The sequence below is a fragment of the Sturnus vulgaris genome, chromosome 10, assembly GCF_052056855.1.
Source record: "Sturnus vulgaris isolate bStuVul1 chromosome 10, bStuVul1.hap1, whole genome shotgun sequence".
NCBI classification, from domain to species: domain Eukaryota; kingdom Metazoa; phylum Chordata; class Aves; order Passeriformes; family Sturnidae; genus Sturnus; species Sturnus vulgaris.
Window position 1 is genome coordinate 16466044 of NC_142252.1, and position 17868 is coordinate 16483911.

Genomic DNA, 17868 nt, shown 5'->3' on the forward strand with positions numbered 1-17868 from the left:
CTTCCATTGTTGGTATTACTGTGGAAAATGTATAGCATCACTTTTTTGGAAAGTGCTAAAACCTGTTCAAGTAGAGATGGTTATATAGTCTAACATGGAAGAATTAGAGGATATCTATTTCTTTACCATTTGCCTAATAATAAGTGAGCCTGTTGACCTCCGCTGGACTATTACAAATGTGAAACTTGGCACTCAAAATTGCTTGCTCTAAATTTTCCAGTTGCTTTCTCTTTTTCCATTTGATGTCATCCTGCCAACTAGTGATTTTATTATTATAAACAGGACATTGTATTCACTTTTAAGAAGAAATATGAAGCTGGAGGTAAAATTACAAACTGCAGTTTCTCAGCTGGCAAAATACAAAACAATGAGCTAAAAATACTGAGCAGAGAAAGGGTGTTGTGGCAGGGAACTCTGAAATATCTACAAGATGGATGTGTTCTGAGGAGCAGAAACTGACTGACTTCAGCAGAGCAGGGCTAAACTCTGAAGAATCATCATATTGTTCAGTTTGGAAGGCAGCTCTAGAGATCATCTACTCCAACCCCATTGTTCAAATCAGGGTTAGCTGGAGCAGGCTGCTCAGGGCTGTGCCCATTTGGAGTTTGGATAACTCCAAAGATGAAGATTCCACAACCCCTCTGAGGAACATGTTCTGGGGTTCAGAAAAATATGTGGTTTTTCCTTCAAATAGATTCTCCTGTGTTTTGTGCCCATTGTCTCCTGTTGGGTACCACTGGAAATTGTCTTGCTGTCTTCTTTGCTCCCTATATCAAGTGTATTTTCACATTGAAAAGATCTCCCTGCCTGAGCCTTCTCTTCTCAAAGCTGAACAGTCCCAGCTCTCTCAGACTCTCCTTGTAGGCTGGATGCTCTGATTCCTTCATCACCACCAAGGTGCTTCAGCAAACTCGCAGCACTGTGTTGATATCTCCCTGGTACTGGGGAGCCCAGAACTGGACACAGCACTCCAGTTGTGGTCTCCCACTGGTGCCAAGCAGAGGGGAAGGATTGAAGGAATGCATCCTTTGGCCTTCTGGCAGCACTCCTCCTAGTGCAGCCCAGGAGGCTCTTGGCCGCCTTTGCTGCAGTGACACATTGTTGGTTCGTGTTTAACTTGTCCATCAGGACATCTTTTTCTGCCAAGCTGCTTTCCAGCTGGTTCTTCCCCAGTCTGTACTGGTGCATGGGGTTATTCCTCCCTGTTTGCAGAACTCTGTTTTTCCCTTTGAGCTTCATGAGATTCTCATCAGACCATTTCTCTGCCGTGTGACCGGCTGTTCCTCCCACAAGGCTAAAAGGGCTGCAGACAGGGGCCAGCCAGGATCCACTGCATGGGCAGAAGACAATTAAATGCTCACCTGATTCCCTTGCAGGGCAGAGTTACTGAACTTTGCTCTTGCAGGCAAATGAATGCAATGAAGCTTTCAGTTAAAATTTGCATCTTGATATTTCAGCACAGGACCTCAATTGCCTTCAGAAATGTGGCATCCTTCCTTTGGCTGATAAGGGAAGAAGAGCAGAGGTTTTCTGCTATGTCCCTCTGGCCACTGGGGAGGGAAGCTCTGCAGTACTGTTGGTACCTGCACTGCAGCTCTACTTTCCATTTATTTCTTTCTCAAGGAGTGTTACAGCTCGTAACAAGGATTAGCACTGTGTATAGTAAGGGTTTGACAGCATGTTCTTTGCTGTAGATGCCCAAGGAGATTATTGGCTGATAAAATTAGAGGTGATGGTAAAAATGGCAGCCTTGAGCTGTGCAAGGGGTGTTGGAGGAAAGCAGTCAGCCTCTGAAACAGATGTCTTTCCAAGGCAGGTGGACAACTTTAGTTAGGAATGAGTGCAGGGCAGATAAAACATTGTTAAACAGCTTGTTTCCTGGAGATTTTCCACTACAAAAAGCTAGTGTTAAGTCTTACTCAGCTATAATAGGATATGTAAAAATGCTCTGGTTTCTGATGGAAACTGAGAAATGACTTGTTTAGCAAATGTATAAGCAACATTGCTACAGAACTGGCTGTTATCTTGGAATGGAGTGGAGACACAAAAAGGGCCAGATTATGGTCTCTGCTGTCTCACTGAGCTGTTCTGGGACTGATTAAATGTTCTCCATAGAGAGATACACTGGATTAGATACATAAGTGTCATACACAGGATTACTCAGTGGTGTCTAAGCATATCAGATGCAGTTCCTCTATAGTAGGATTGCTTCCAGAACCTGTTGATGGTGACTGTACCTGTTCTGGCTACTTCTGCTTTTCCAGGCTGTCTGGGCAACTGTATACCATTCTTGGGTGATGAGGAGAGCTCATGTTAGCTCCTTTCTCTGCCATTAGCTGAGTAAGTGAAACTCTTGAAGGTGCTGTTGCCAGTGATGTAATTCAGCTCCTTGCTTCTGGTTGGCTTCTTTTGGTCCTCCCCTCTGTTTTCATAACATTTTCTAGTATAGTATAGCTACAGCAATTATGATGACCCTGTTTTGAACAAAATAATGCATGGTCTGTGCTCTCAGATGCTGTTACCAATGCCTAGTGTACATAGACAGAGGGCAACTTCACCTTTTTCCTTATAGAAAGGTGCATATGATCATTGGAAGTGATGCTTCAAGCAGAATTGGTGGTGTGTGGTTGGTAGGATTTTTGCTTTCTGATCTTGTAGGCCATCACACCTAACCTTACTTTGTTAGAAATCTGTTTAGTCAGGGGAAACAGTAATAACTTTTGCACCTGGATTGTCTTGTTCTTGCCTGGATACTTACTTTATGGAGAGAAGTGGAGGGAATAACAGAAAGAGATGAGGATAAAATCTTTAAGTGTGACAGTGTCTCTCATTTCTTACTGGATTCCACTGGATCACGAGGTGGGGTTTTGATGAGCAGAGGAAAGCTCCATATCCTCTCGTGTTTATAAATGTTAAGTGGTGCAGCTCAGGTATGCCAAATACTGTGTCTTTACTTGATTATCACAGTGCTTTGCTGGTGCCCTGCTCTCACTACAGGTCAGATAGCACAGGGTGGAGAAGAGATGAAGTGTCCAAGTCCTGGTATCAACCCAGGTGTCTGTCTCTGGTGCTGTAGCTGAAGAAACCCAGAACTACTCCAGTTGGTGAGGTGGTGTATCACTGCTGTGGTATTTCAGAGCTGATCACTAGGACACTGGTCATTACAAGGAACAATATTTTCCTTGTGGTTCCACTCTGATGGAGTGATATGAAGCATGCTTTAACCTGTCCATCTGTCTCACTTTTTGGGTGATTGGATCTTTGTTACCAGGTTATTCCCAGATCACTCCATAAAAAAACTGAACAAGCCATAAATCATAATATAGATGGCCCAAATGCAAGTGTATGAGGCAGAGCTGTCCTGGAGATATCACAGCATGGATTAGACGTGGGACAGTCTGGAAAAGACTAGCAAAAATATTCTGGGAGATAAAGGATTGATTTACAAGGAAGGATTAACTGTTCAATCTGCATCTGCCAACACTGAAACTAGAAGGTTGTGAAGGATATAGTAGTTGATAGTTAAAAATATGTGGACCAAAATGAAAAAATGAGAATCATTTACGATGGTGGGAGGATAGAAAGGGGTGTTATAAGGACAAGTAAGGTAAAACAAAGAGGAAGTCTTTCCTGTCCAACCCAAAATAGACTGTGGTGTAGACTGATAAAGAAAGGGCTGGAAACTCCATCACTAAACACGCTTGATACCATACAGAGAAAGTCCTTGCAAATGTATTGTCGTGAGCAGCCTGGCTCTGGCCTATGGGGGTTGGATGACCTCATGTCTCTTCCATTTCTAGCCCTGTGCATCTATGATTAAAGTAGCTTATATAATGCAAGTGCATTTTCAATTACACTTTGCTTTCTTGCGTGGGATAGTGGTGGTGCAGAGAACTCATTATATTTGTGGCACAATTACAGCATGACTTGTAGGAAATACTGCTGGTACTTGGCCTCCCAGAGACTCTGATCTCGTTTATAAATATATGTTGGTTTTTCAAGCCATATAGCTCTTTTTTCTCTTCCTCCTTACTTGGAGGCCATAAATATGGAGGAAATAATAGAAGGATAAATAGAAGGAATAATTAATTCTGGTTCAGCAATCCAGTGAGCAGTCCCTGGTGAAAATATAAAAGTTTATTGTTGTAGATGTCTAATACACCAGGAGTCATTGTCAGCTGCTCTCTTGGACCGAGGTCTGTTTTCTGAACCAGGACAGGACATTAGCTAAAACATAAACACAGAGAAATTAAAGAGTAGTGCTGGTTTGAAGTTGAGCTTTCAATGCATTTTGTGCTCTGCTGGATTTTTGGTGGTTTATAACACTCAGTGTTTGGAGGGATTAGTTTTTGCTTCCAATTATTTTATAATTTTAGTTCATTTTGAAATTTATGCACCATGCCAAAAGAGTTTTGTGATGTGTCAAGTATCTTTGTCAGTCTGTTACAGGGTATTCAGGGTTCCATCAGAGATTTGTCAGGGTACTTGTCTTGCAGGCATATTTTTAAAATATATTCCTTTTAAGAGGCTGTCTTGGAAGCAGCCACTCTTAGGTTTTAGCTAAAATCTGCCAGCATCAAGTGTGACAAATGTGGTAGACACTACAAGTAATAAATGTCTTTAGGAGTGAGATATTGAAGTCAAATGCTCAGGCACTGATTGGTCTCTGAAATGTCTCTTGGAGAAAGGGTACTTCATCCAAATTTGAGTGATGAATATTGGCAGAATTGGTCCTGTGCTTATTGGCCCTTTGTAACAAACCTGCTCCGACACTGTGGTCGAGCTGGGTTTACTTGTGATTGAAGAACGAGATTGATTTTTGTGGTTGCCATAACAATTGGATTGGTGTGTGAAAAAATGTTAGTAGCATTCACTGGAGTGAGTTGACAGCTCTAGGATGCCTGTTCCCAAATTAAAACAACTGTTTCCAGCTCTGAGAAATGGTGTCTGCTTAGCTTTTGCAAGATGGTGCTCAGCAGGGTCTTAGAAATGACCTGAAGAGCTTAAAGGTTTTAAAAGTGCCTGTGCTATGCCTAATTTAAAATGCCAGCTTTGAGCTGGAGTTAATAAGGGTAAACCAGGAGGCTGAGCTTTCACTCCCACCAGGCTATTGTATGTATTCAAAAAGTGGAGAGAACAGGACAATCTAAGGAGTCTCTAGAAGAATGTAAATGCACTGCAAGTGTCTAGACATGCAGTCACTGTAAATGTCTTAGCACTGACATACTCAAGTTTAAAGAAGGCTTACACTGCTGAAACTTTAATAAACAATGGTCATTCCTGTCTCACCTCCATCTGAAGCAGTCTGGCTGATGTTTTTGCAGAAAATTCAGTTTGGTGCTTCAGGAGCCTTTGGGTGACTGGAGGGACTGTGGGCCATGACAGCTGAGCCTGGGGCAGGGCAGAGTGTCAATGTGTAGCCACTAGGCTGGTTGAGTCTTGAATGCTAGAATTCATAGGCAGCAAGTTTCAGTCACCTTCAGGCTTCTGATGTGTTCTTTGTTCTCTTTTGTAGTTGTTTTGGATGTGTTTTAAATGTGTTGTTTGTACATATCTAATGAGCATCACAGGAGACTGCTTGGTCTGAAAGTTGCCCGTGGGAGGGGAGCTAGAATGCAGGGATAAATAAGCTAATTAAGTTTATGTGCCTTAATTCTATCAGCTTCCTAAGACAGGGAAGTGGAGAGGGAGGTGCTGATCTCTTCTCCCTGGTGGCAGGACATGTGGGAATAGTTCAAAGCTGAACCAGGGGAAGTTTAGACTGGATATTAGGAAGCTTTCTTTACCAAGGAGATGGTCAAACACTCTAACAGGTCTGCTAGAGAAGTGGTCAATGCCCCAACCCAGTCAATGTTCAAGAGTCATCTGGACAAAGCCCTCAACTACAACATGCTTTAATTTGGTCAACCCTAAACTGGTCAGGCAGTTGGACCAGATGATTGTTGTTGGTCCCTTCCAGTTGAAATAATTCTATTCTATTCTATTTCATTCACCTCCCTTCCACATCCTTCTATTTCAGGCCCTGTGTGTGGGTCTCCTGTTGAAAGACTTTCAGTGATTCCCTGCTCAGCCCCTTCCTTGCTTTGATTTTCTTGCAAAGAATCTCTCTCTTTTTCTCTCATGAGACTTTGCAGTTGAAGAGTTTGCTGATGCTCTAGTGGATGCATGCAGTTCTCTGGACTGGTATTTCATGTTACTGGCATTTATTAGTGGTGAAAATCTGGGCTCCATGTCTCCACTGGTGAGTTGGCTCATCTCTGTGCTGCTGCTTGGGAAAATCATTGAGTTGTACAGGAGGATCTGTAGGGTGCTGCTTTGTCTGTTGTGTACAAATCAGCACTTTTCTCCAAGCACCAAAAATTTGCACTGTTAACACCCAAGCTTTGCTCAGCTGGGTGGTCATGCCAGAAACCTTGACTCTAATACAGCCTGAGCCCATGGCTTACCATTGCAATGCTTCATCCTGATGCAGGTAGCCTCTCTCTTGAGCAAAGAGGGAGCCCTTACCACTGAAATTTGTAATTTCCTGATGTTGTAGGTGTTCATATTGTATGGTTAAACTAAGTGGTATATTTAATTCTGAGCAGTTTAGCTGGCAAAAATGAATGAATATATTTTACCAATCTTTGAGGCACCAACTATGCAGTATTTTCTTTGCTGATTCTTGTGAATACCTTAGCATAGATGTATACATAGATGTATATATTTGCACAAAGTAAAACAAACTGCTGTTGCAGTTCTGTGATCTGTGAACATTTTAATTGCTGTGATCGTAATTCCAGCTCACCAACAAACTACTTCTCTTACCTCTACTGCTACACTAGTAATTTATTTTAGGTCCTGTTAAAGGTAAAAAGACTAACTGCTCTGCAGACATGCTTGTCTGCTTTAATTAGTCTTCCTGAAGCTGCGCAAAGAGCATTGCACTTAATTAGCTTCCCTCAAATTAGGATTGATATACCAGCCTGTATAGGTTGACACCGTCATTACTGTCTAATAAACTAAGTGCTCTATTCTGTAATTTTTTTTCCCCAGGTGGTTGATTTGCGAGATGTCAGCCAGAGCCAGCTTTAGCAGGGCCCTCGTCACTATCTCGGGGCTAGAGGTGGCTTGGCCAGTGCTGCTGGGGTCTGGCAGGGGGTGGGCAGAATGGGCGGCTCCTGCTGTCCTGACTCTTGTTTGCAGGTCTGCCGTGGTCAGTTGTGAGTAGTTCCCCTGATCCTCCCAAAGTGTTGCAGGCATTGCCTTGCTCTGGTGCTGAACCTCTGTAACAAGGAGAAGGGAGGGAAGATTTTGTTCTTCCGTTGGCAGAAACTCCATGCCAGAGCAAGTTCATCAAAGCTGCATTAGACATCTGTTTTACATAAAGATGGTCCTGTAAAAAGTGGAAGTTGCCACACTGAAATGTTTTAGGATTTTTTGACCAGTGCTGGGCCGTTTTTAAAGGCACATATTTATCTCCAGTCCTTTTCAGCATGAAGACCAGAAAATCTCTTAACTCGGTGTGTCTCTATCTCTTAAACCATTTTATTTTTACCAAATTGTGTGTGTGTTGGAACAAGTGGACTTAGATCATCTCATTACTTTTACGAAGTATATTTTGACAATTTGAAATGAATAAACCAGATTTTTATTAGGTGTGATGACAATGAGAGATGCTTCCTTTGAGGCCCTGAAAGAAGAGAGAGAGGGGGATGATCAAGCTCCTTAACCCACAAAGTCACCTTGGTGGCCCCCATAAGCTGGAGACAGCTACCAGATTGTATATACCTGTAGTCAATCATGCAAATGTGTGTGCATGTAGCTCTGGATTTAAGTAACATCAGCAGATGCACAAAACATTCTGTCACTTGTGCTTTAATGAAACAACTCGCTGCAGGCTGGTCTTGTTACTGGTCACAGTCAGAAATGTGGTTTGATCTCTGTGAGCTCCCTTGTGCCACAGCCTTTGGGGTATTGCACAGCCAGACAGTGTGGTCAGGGCAGGAATTTGTACAGCCCCTTCCTCTTCACAGGACACGCTTGCCACATAGCTGAGATTAGTGTTATTTCTTCACCCAGATGGTTTTTGTCAGCTGCCTCCAGGGTCTTCCCTGAGGTGTGTGCAGGGGTGGCTGGTGTAGGTGCCAAGGGAGGGGAAAATTTGCAGAGCAGTGGGCAGGCTATGCTGCCCACACCCAGCCTTTCCTACCCTTTCTTCCACTGCATTGCCTGATTCTCCAGGATGAGAGATGGCTCTCTGTGGCATCCTAGAAGTAAAAGTGATAACACTGGGCCTGGAGGAGAAGCAGGAGGAGATAGCTGAGAACATGAGATTGTGTCCTGAAGAAGCATGAGTGCACGGTGCTGCCCTCAGGCTCAGAGCTGCATGGATCATTCCATGGATCCCACATGCCAGCCCTTGTTCCTATGGCCATCTGAAACTTCTTCAGTAATAAAAACTGAAAACCAAAAATATAATTAATCACACTTAATAATGTTGTTACTGGTGAGCCAAATTCTCTCAGAAATTTTCATCTAGGTGTAGACCTGTGTGCCAGGATTACTGCTATGGACTTGGAGCTCTGCTGTGAGGTTGGCTTCTCTTGTCCCATTGACTACCTGGCCATTGGCTCTGTAACGTTTCTGCAGTATCCTTATGCCAAAGAGTATCATGCCTTGTTTTACTTGATCAGTGACTTTCTTACCTCACCTTGCAGTCTGTGCCCAGAATAAACTGCCTGTGACAAGCTACAAGTCCAAGTCCTTTGAGTAGTTCTAAAGGAGAAACAGATCTGAGTCTGGTGGTTAAACATATCTGAGCTGGTGAGAAATGCTAAATCAGAATTTGGACCTCGCTTCAGCTTTGCATCTGTGAGTTTATGGAGCTGTGTCTGTGCTGGCCATTCCTGTGCTGAGAGACAGCTCAGAGCCAGCCAGCACATCCCCAAGGGCAGCAGGCTGAGCACAAAGGGAGGCTGGGGCTGCCCCACCAGACTTACAGGTTTGGACTCTCTGAACTGGGACCACCATTGGCCTCTGCACTAGACTTGACTGGCCAAATACATCTCAGCAGAACAGCCCATTAGTTGCTACCATTGTATAAATGTGGCAAAATATTTGGCACCCCTGTTTTTCTGCTCACTTTTATTTACGACAGGCTGGAAATATGCACTTTGTTGAAACCAATCTGCTAATTTTTCAACTGCCTGGAGCTGCAATTCACAATGGGTGGCAGATGTTTGTGGTAGCAGGCCCTGAACATCTGGGGTAAGCTCTGTATTCTCCTAACACAGGAACCCACTATCTCTTTGAAGCAGCTCTTAACTTTTTTCTTGCTCACTTGCTAGATAAAGCAAGCCATTTGTGTCCATTCAGTTGACTCTTTTAAATTAAATAACTTAAAGATTTACTGGCTGAGGAGAGCACTTAATACCCTTTGCATTAGTGGGACCTGGTGTAAATGCATGCAGGCTGGCACACGTGTGTGTCTCCATACTGTTTGTAGTATAGGAGTGTCTATCTGCATGTGCACAGCTCCCTAAAAAGAGTTGCACGGTGCCTTGGGGTGGTGGTATCCTGAAATTCCATCCTTAGGTGGAATTTTAAGGAATATATATTTATGGAAGTAGGGTTGTTTGCAAACCTTTAAAAATCCGTAGATTTTTAGTGCTGGCACCAACAGATCAAAGTCCTGGTGTAGTTGAAAGATTCTATATCTTTCAGTGTCACAATCTTTTAATTTGTTTAGGTGCATGCAAAGGATCAGAAACTAATGTGCATCTGGGGATTAAGGCAGCTTTGCTATCCAATCTGAAAGCCAGCATATTCCAAAATACTTTCAAAGTCTCAGAAGGCAGTGAAGTGCTTTACTGATTTTTATGTCTTTGAAAACCTCTATTTAGTGTGCCTGGTGGAATTACATAAATAGATGCTGCCAGCTGTCCGACTCCATCAGATACCACCCAGAGCATTTCAGTATGGAAGTGGTAGGTCTGCAAAGTTGGAGACTGCTCTCACTGAGATAGCACCCATACAAAAAGACTGACTTTCTAATTCCATGTACACTTGCTCCTTTAAGAATTTGCTATAATTTTCTCCTCCCACTTCTCCTACCCCAGGAGTAATACCAGTGTTTATGCTGTAAGAAAAATAGTGTGTGTTTGCATTATACATCTCTAGAAGGGAGTTGCCATCATGATATGAGTCTTTCTGTGGCAAAGAGAAAAGAAGAAAAGCAGAGGTCTGATCTCTTCCATGACAGCCTCAGCCCGTACCATTGTGCTTGAGGATCTTTTAACTAAGGAGGGGCTGAACTTGCTCTAAAAGTTAAGATAAAAGCAAAATAAACCAGCAAACCCATTACTGTACTGACCTCATTGCTCTTCAGCTCTGGTGCCACATTCCTCACAGTTCTTGGGAGAACTCTGCTGTAGTCCAGAGGTCTGGGAAAGAAGTTGCTGTAGGACAGCCTGGGATTAAGGGAGGCCCTGAAGCAGGAAGTTTTATTTGTTGAATGCTTCAGGTTTTGTGTCTCACTGGTGCCAGGCTCTGCTCTATTAAAAGTGATGGTGCCTGAGTCAGATGTTTTATTTGTCCCATCTGTGTGGCCCTAGACCATACCTGTGGTCCAGCTTGGCGTGCTCCCAGTGTTCCTGCCACCCACTGCTACAGGACATACATATGTGAGCCTTCCAGGGCAGGGCTGCAAGTTCCAGGTGCCACCTGGTATAGCACATGCAAAAGGATGTTCAGCTTTTCCTGAGGACCAAGGTGATTTGTGAGATCTAAGGAGATGATCGCCCTTTCTATAACTTTCACATTTTTCCTGCTGAACCCACTGATTTTCCCTTTGGTCCATAATTGGCAGTGTAGGTTTTATAAAGTCCTGCATCTTCTGGGTGTCTTTATTGAGACCAAAACTCTCACTCAGTTTTGTCACGTTCGTTTGTACGTGTTTCAGTGCCTCTGCTCTGTGCTAGCTGTGCTCATGGAGTGTCAGATGGTGTGACATCCACTCTTTGGCATGGGCATGAGGGTTATTTGTGTTCCATTTAGCTTTGCAATTAGGAACGATCTATTTTTGCTCTAGCTGCAAGGCATCTAGACTTTTTCCTGCTTGTTTCTTTGGAGTGAACTTGATGGGCTAAATTGTTTAGTTTTTGTGAGAGAATATCTGCAATGAAATGAAAGCTACTAAGACCAAGCAGTTAAACCAAAAAGAAGAATGAAAAAATACCCAGGGAGATTCACTTGTCTAAACAGTTTTTTAAAAGATAGATTAGATTTAGTATTCAGATTAGATTGGAAGATGTTTCAGCAGAGTCTTCTGAAAACACGGTTGTTGTTGTCTGGATGTCTCTGATGGGCTCTGTGTTTTGATACCTTCTTCATGACTGGGAGATAAATTTTCCTTTTCTTTTTTTCTTTGGATAGGAAAGAATGCATTTTCACCATCGACCCATCAACTGCCAGAGATCTTGATGATGCTTTATCCTGTAAACAACTCCCTGACGGTATGAGATATATTTTACAAAATACTTCTAGTGTTTGTATTCAGCTGTTGACACCCTTGTGTCTATAATTTGTCCTGAAGTATTCTTTGCCAAATATAAGTAGAGTAATAAACTAGTTCTTCTCCTGTTGTTTTAATTGCTTGTTTTTAGAAATCTTGGAGCAGACGTCTTCAAGCTGCACTCAGTCTTGGTGTTAGAAAATGCAGAGGCACAGTGTTTTGCATAATCAGAGCTGTAATTTGATTTGAGCAGATCTCAGCTGTCTCCTGTCATTATGGGAGTTACAGCTGAATAGCTAATACACCACTCCTGCAGGCTAAAGTCGAGTGGAACTTTGACCTTGTGTATGCAGTCCATGGGTAAAGGAATCCAGTTTTTTGAAGGTCACTGGCTGAATTGTTTTTGGTGTTTATGGGATGCTGGGAATTGTCAGATGAGCACAGTGTGCCTTATAAGTTGTGTTTTTCTTCTCACTGCCTTTTGAGCTTTCTCTTCTGCCTTATTTGTACTTTTACTATGCTGTAAGCCAACAGAACAGAAAGTAAAGCTCCAGAAGCCAAATCTTGATGATTATGACCAAAGGAACTTCTCTCTTGTAAGCTTGCTTTGCCATCCAAGCTCCACTCATTTAGTTTGATAAGATCCAGTAACAGGCTTGGTTAGAAATACTGTATGATTGATTAGCCTATCCACCCCTAATAATGAAGATAAAAGTGGGTGGGTTTTTTTGGTGTGGGTTTAGTTTTTCTTGCTCTTGCTTATCATCACAATATGATGACATCCAAGACATAATTTCCATTTTTTAAAGTTGATTTCATACTGTGCAATGTGGCCAATGAATTGTAATGTCATTTAGACCGAAGTACAGAGTACTGTAACAGTGCTATAAAATGGATTAAAAAAGCAGAGGTGAAAGAAAATTTGAGGCCAATAAAATTAATTATACTGTAAAATAGCAGTTTTGAGGCAAGATTAAGGAAAAATTGCCATTCTGTTTCACACAAAATTGGAAGTCTTCTTGAGAGATCCTAAACTGAGCTCTTTTCTCCCTCTTTCCACTTTGTTATCTGAATCACTGTAGGTTTATGAGAGTGTTGTGATCCCACAGGTCCTCAGATCTAAGGTGTTGAAACTCCTCCTTCTGAGCATTTACTGTTCACATACATGTGGATTTTAGATGCTGCAGGAACCATTCAGTGAGCTGGTTTGTGGTGCATGCATCTGCACTTTTCTCTTATCCATTAGTCATTTGGAGAAACTGTTCAAGGAAAGTGTCAGTGTGAACAAGAATTCTTCACTGCCAGAAAGCCTGCAAAGCCATTGCAGCCCTGTCGCTTGTGCTTGAGGCTTGTGACTATATGTGATGAGGAATGTGGCCACCCTTGAAGTCTGCCTTTCCAACTCCAGCAGAGGAGAAAGGAGGCGGTCCAGTGAATGCACTCACTGGTGGCTGTCCCATCCCAAAAGCCTTTAGTGACTCCCATGGATCATTTTCCATGAACCATTAGCTGGGAGCCTGCTCACAGCAGCCCTTTATGTGCCAGATCTCTGCCTTTTGGCTGGAACCATGCATCCTTCCATGAGCTCATTTCACCCTCTTCTCCCCTCAATGAGAAGATGCTCTGAGCTGGAGCCTTCCTTAGGAGTGAGCTTATCTGTGCCTGTCCTGGGCATCATGTGCTCAGCCTCTCCTTTCAGTCTGTGATCTGCTGTGAGAGTGCCCACACTCCATCACCACCTCAGCTTTTGGCTAAAGAAGTTGAAATTTACTCTCTGGAAAGGCCAGTTTTGATGCTGGTTTTGATGCAGGGACCAGGTTTTAAATCAATGTGCAAAGAACCACCATGGAAATACCTTTTCATGTACCTTCAGGTACCTTTTACCTTACATTTATTTTGAAGCCTGTGGTGTTTAATCCGAGAAGATCTGGTGGCTCAGAAGGAAGTACAGGCAGGAAACCAGGTCCTGATGGTCTTTGGTGCAGTTATGATCCATTCAGGAAGGAGCTGAGGAGTGGGGTGGGAGTGACTGCATCCTTCACACAGGCATGATGGCTGGCTGGCCAGCTCAGCCCTGGTCCCTGAGCAGGCAGAGGAGGGAAATCAGTGCATCAGAAGCCTGTGCAGTGCTGGTTTAAAACGTGAGAGATCCTGAGGCAGAGATGTCCAGGCTGGTAATTGGAAAATCTCCATTCATAAGGCTCCTGATGTCATATGAGGAGATGCCTGCAGAATCTTTGCTGTGAATAATATGAGTAATACTGAGTATGAGTAAAATGAGTAATAACAGCAACTAGGAACTGTATTGATGGACTCTCATCCTTTATCCTCTCAATGTGTTTTAGGCATAAGCTTGATGCAGCATTTCATGGACCTTTTTCTCAGCTTACTGTGGTTTGGTATTGAGTTGCTAAAATACAAAGGTTAAATTTTTAAAATACTTCCTGATCTGAAGAGCTCAATTGTAACATTATTTTGCAAGCCTCCTATAAGGGATATCTGTTTCACATGCAGGTGGCAATATAAGATGTATTTTGTCCCATTTCTAAGGTGTCACTTTAGAGATACAGCTGCAGAGGTTGTTGTCCAAGAGACCAGGTGTTGGATCCTCAGCCAGGGTTTGAGCATCACACAGTCTCTGTTCCTAGCAGGAGGAAGTAACAGAAATGTGTATATTCGTATTAATTGACACACACTCTTATTGCAGTCCTTATTTTGCACCTAATGGGGAATTTAGAGATAGTTCATTCCATCAACCTGTTCTTGGCTGGGACTGGGCTCTGTGTGGCTGGGGACATGCTTCTCCTCAGTTTCTGGCACAGGGGGCTTCAGCCCACAGACCTGCAGCTGGCAGAAGACACCCAGATCCATCTCGTATCACAAGTTCCTGGGATATTCTCTTGCTTGCAAATTGAATCTCTCTGGACTTGTTGCTTTTTTTGTCCTGGTGTGAATTGAGCATCTTGCTCAGTGATTTTCAGTCTGTGGTGCACTGGCCCCTGTGGCACTATGCAGGGTACTGTGATAAGCCCATGAAATGTGAGTGGTGAAAGCAGGGGAGTAATAAGTCCATCAGCATATGTAAAATTTTCTAAGGAAAATTTACTGAGATATCTGTACTTTGACTTAAAATTTTTTCAGGAATTTCCAGACTTAGGTCCAAAAACAGTGCTGGGAGTCCTTTGGGGTCACTTCTTTGTGTTCACTTGCTTGCAAAGCTGTGGCTGTTCCCAGCTCTTCAGTGTTTAGGAGAGCCCCTATGGGAACCTCAATCTTGTGCTTAGTAGAGCCTTTTGACATGTTTTGGAGGTACCCTGTGAACTTTTGGCTCTAAAAGTTGCTGTGATAGCTGCAATTATTATGACAAAGAGTTGTTTTAGAAGTTAAGAGCTTGTCCGGGTCTGGCAAGGCTGAATCTCTCATGAGGGCAAAGTTGTGTTAAGAGTTAACACAGCTTTTATTCCAAATGTAAACGTGGTTACAAGAAATTATTATTTTTTCCATCTCTTTTGCCCGTATGTAAAACACTTAAAAAAACCTCACCAAAAAATCCCAACATGAGCAAACCACATATCTTGGCATCCTCATGATGTCAGGAGATCTCCAAAAATCAACAGAGAATGCAGAATTCAATTCGGAATTCTCTGTTGGTGTATAGCACACTGAATTTCTAAAAAATGCCACATTAATTGCCCACACTTCTTCCATCAGACTGCCAAATCAGGACATTTCAGAAGATTTTGGAGAATTAAATTGTCTTCAAGCATTCATTGCTAATTTATTCAAGACCGTGACAGTTTCTTTGCCTTGAAAGAACTTAAGCAACAAACAGATAAGTGACTGTCTTGGCACCTTTGTGAATGTGTGACCCTTATCAGATCTGGTCAATGGATGGAGGACTCACCCATCCTCGGTAAAAGATGCAAAGGAGCTTTTTTGCTAAAGTAGTTCACAAATCTATCATGAAGAGCTCTCCAGTAGCAGAGTGTCACTAGCAAAGGAAGCATGGGATGGCTGTGGGAAGAGCTGTATTTTTAATGGAACTCACAGTAGGATACTGCAGCAGTTGGAAACTTTTCCAGGGATATATGTTTTAAGTGGGCCAGTCTGGTTTTGAGAGGATTTTATATTGGAGTCTGTTTCTGATTAACTGCCATGCTCCTCGTTATTGTTTAATGATAGCAGTAGAGAGGTGAGCTTGCTGCTCACATTTGTGAGTGTATATTTAAAAAGAGATCAGCTCCAATAAAGAAGGAAAATAGGGTTATTTATGTAACAGCTGCAGAAATATGAACAAACTGTACTCCATTTAGATGATTCAGCATAACCTTGGAGTAAAAGATGGCTCTGGTCTGCACCTAGTTTCTACAGCCTTTGTAGAGCTTTCAGGGTAGCTTGAGGTTTTAAACAAGTTCATTTCAGTTAATGCTCTTTTGTGATCCTTTCTGCACGTCTTCTAGCAAATTGCTGCAGCCAGGAAGGCACAGCAGAATCATTCTCAGGTCGTATGGATGTCCAGAAAACAGCTGTAGTATTTTCAAGCCTCAGTGTTTTCACCCAGGGTGCAGAGGTTTAGAGATTTATTCTGATCTCAGCATGGCAGGTGACCTGTGTGTCCCAGTGATACCAGGAATGTTTCTCACACTTTCCAGACCTCTTCTGGGAATTATCTGCCAGTGCTGCTTGTATTTCTGGTAATGTACACTACTGATGCAGTCGTGTTTGAAAGCTGCTTAATGGTAGGAGTAGAAGTGGAATTTGGCATATTTCAAGGCAGACAACTCCTTCTAGTGAAAGGTCAGACCATGATGGGAAAAGCTGCAGCAGAAATTATAGGGAAGTATTTCTGAGGGCTTGTCTTTTGATGCTGATCTCAAAGCAGTGCTTTGGGACGTACTGACAGAGCTTCTGTACATCTTCTATTTGAATATTAATAACCAATATGGTTCTCACTTGTGTTTTTCTTTCATTTCTGTATTCTTACAGTCTTTTACAAAGTAATTCAAGTTCAAGTAATTTACATATTTTTTAGAAGGAATTGTTGTACTACAGAATAGAAGTATATTCTACAGACTGTTTGCTCTGGTTTCCATGTCCTTAGTGATGCTGGTTGTCTGCATTTTGGAGTGAGGCCATAGATAGATGCAATCATTGACTCTTCCCAGTGTTTGCCCAATGACCTAAACAAATGAGGATTCTGCAGTGTGCAGCCCCCTGTTTTTTTCTATTTCCCTTAAATCCATTCAATCTGTTGGTGAATTTTAATAAAATGTACCTAAGGGCAATGGGATAAAAAAATCAAACACATTTTGTTTCTATAAGCGTCATAAAAATGGGGTATAAGCAAAGAAGAGAACTTTCCTTTGTGACCCAAATCTGGGAAGAGTGCAGCGTGGCCTTTCTGCTTAGCACAAAGGTGCTTGTGAGCTGAAGTTTTTGGGAACAGATCTGCAGAGTCTGAGACTTGGATCTCTGTTCAAGGAGCCTATTTCACACGTTTTGGTAAAGCCAACTAATGTTTTGCCAAATGTTGATAAAATTCTCCCTTGTCCACTGCAGGCCTCCAGGCTCTGGGGCTGCTTTTCTTAGACCTGGACAGCTTAGTAGATATCCCTTGATGGGTGAACTCCAGAATCTTCTGTTTGAAAAACACCTGTAGAGCCCTGGTAGCCCCAAGATGTTCTCTACCATCTTCAGGTGACCACCTGATCTTCCTCTCCTTTGATCCACATTCTTTCCTGGTGTAGTTTGCAAACACTTTAGGATGTTTTAATTTTGCAAAGTTCTGTGCACTTACATTTTGCTTTTTAAGATGTAAATATTCCCTCTTCTATTCAGCTTTGTATCCCTGGCCACTTAAGGACTGCAGGGTGAAATTTGCTCTAGTAAAATGTGGTACAGGACCCTTCAGCAAATCCCTTTGGTCCCTGCAGGACAGAGTATCAGGAGAGTTTGTAACTGGAGTCTTGCTGTGCAGACTTGCTTAAGATAAACACTGAAGAACAAAATAGGGTTGGATCAAAAGTTACTTTTGAAATGAGTATGGACTTACTTATCAAAAATAATTTATGAAATTACTATGCTTCCTTCTTTGTAAGCTATTTAAGATGAACAGACACCAGACCTGCAGAGAAAATGGCAGAAACACATTGACAAATGTCAAATGATCATAAACTGCAATTTGCTTAGATATACTTCAGGAGTCAAATAAGGGAAAGATAAGATCTACAAGGAGTGGGATTGTGTGTAACATTTGGTCAAATTTTACTTTAATATCATACATAATTAGCTCGTCTCTCCTGTTACCTGCTGGTTAATCTGGGGATATTTTGTTGTGTCACTAGGAAAGTGAAAAAGACATATTGCAGTGATTA

General features: G+C 42.4%; 1 protein-coding gene across 2 annotated transcripts in view; it reads left to right on the forward strand.

Moving 5' to 3' along the window:
- Positions 1-17868, forward strand: part of DIS3L2 (DIS3 like 3'-5' exoribonuclease 2) — a 179678-nt gene that overhangs the window by 80324 nt on the left and 81486 nt on the right. For both annotated transcript variants that reach the window (XR_015805587.1, XM_014871617.2), the window contains exon 11: positions 11416-11495. Coding sequence is in view for 1 of the 2 variants with exons in the window: in XM_014871617.2 (XP_014727103.2) it covers positions 11416-11495 (80 nt within the window). In the remaining variant the exon portion in view is untranslated. The remainder of the gene's footprint in view (positions 1-11415; positions 11496-17868) is intronic.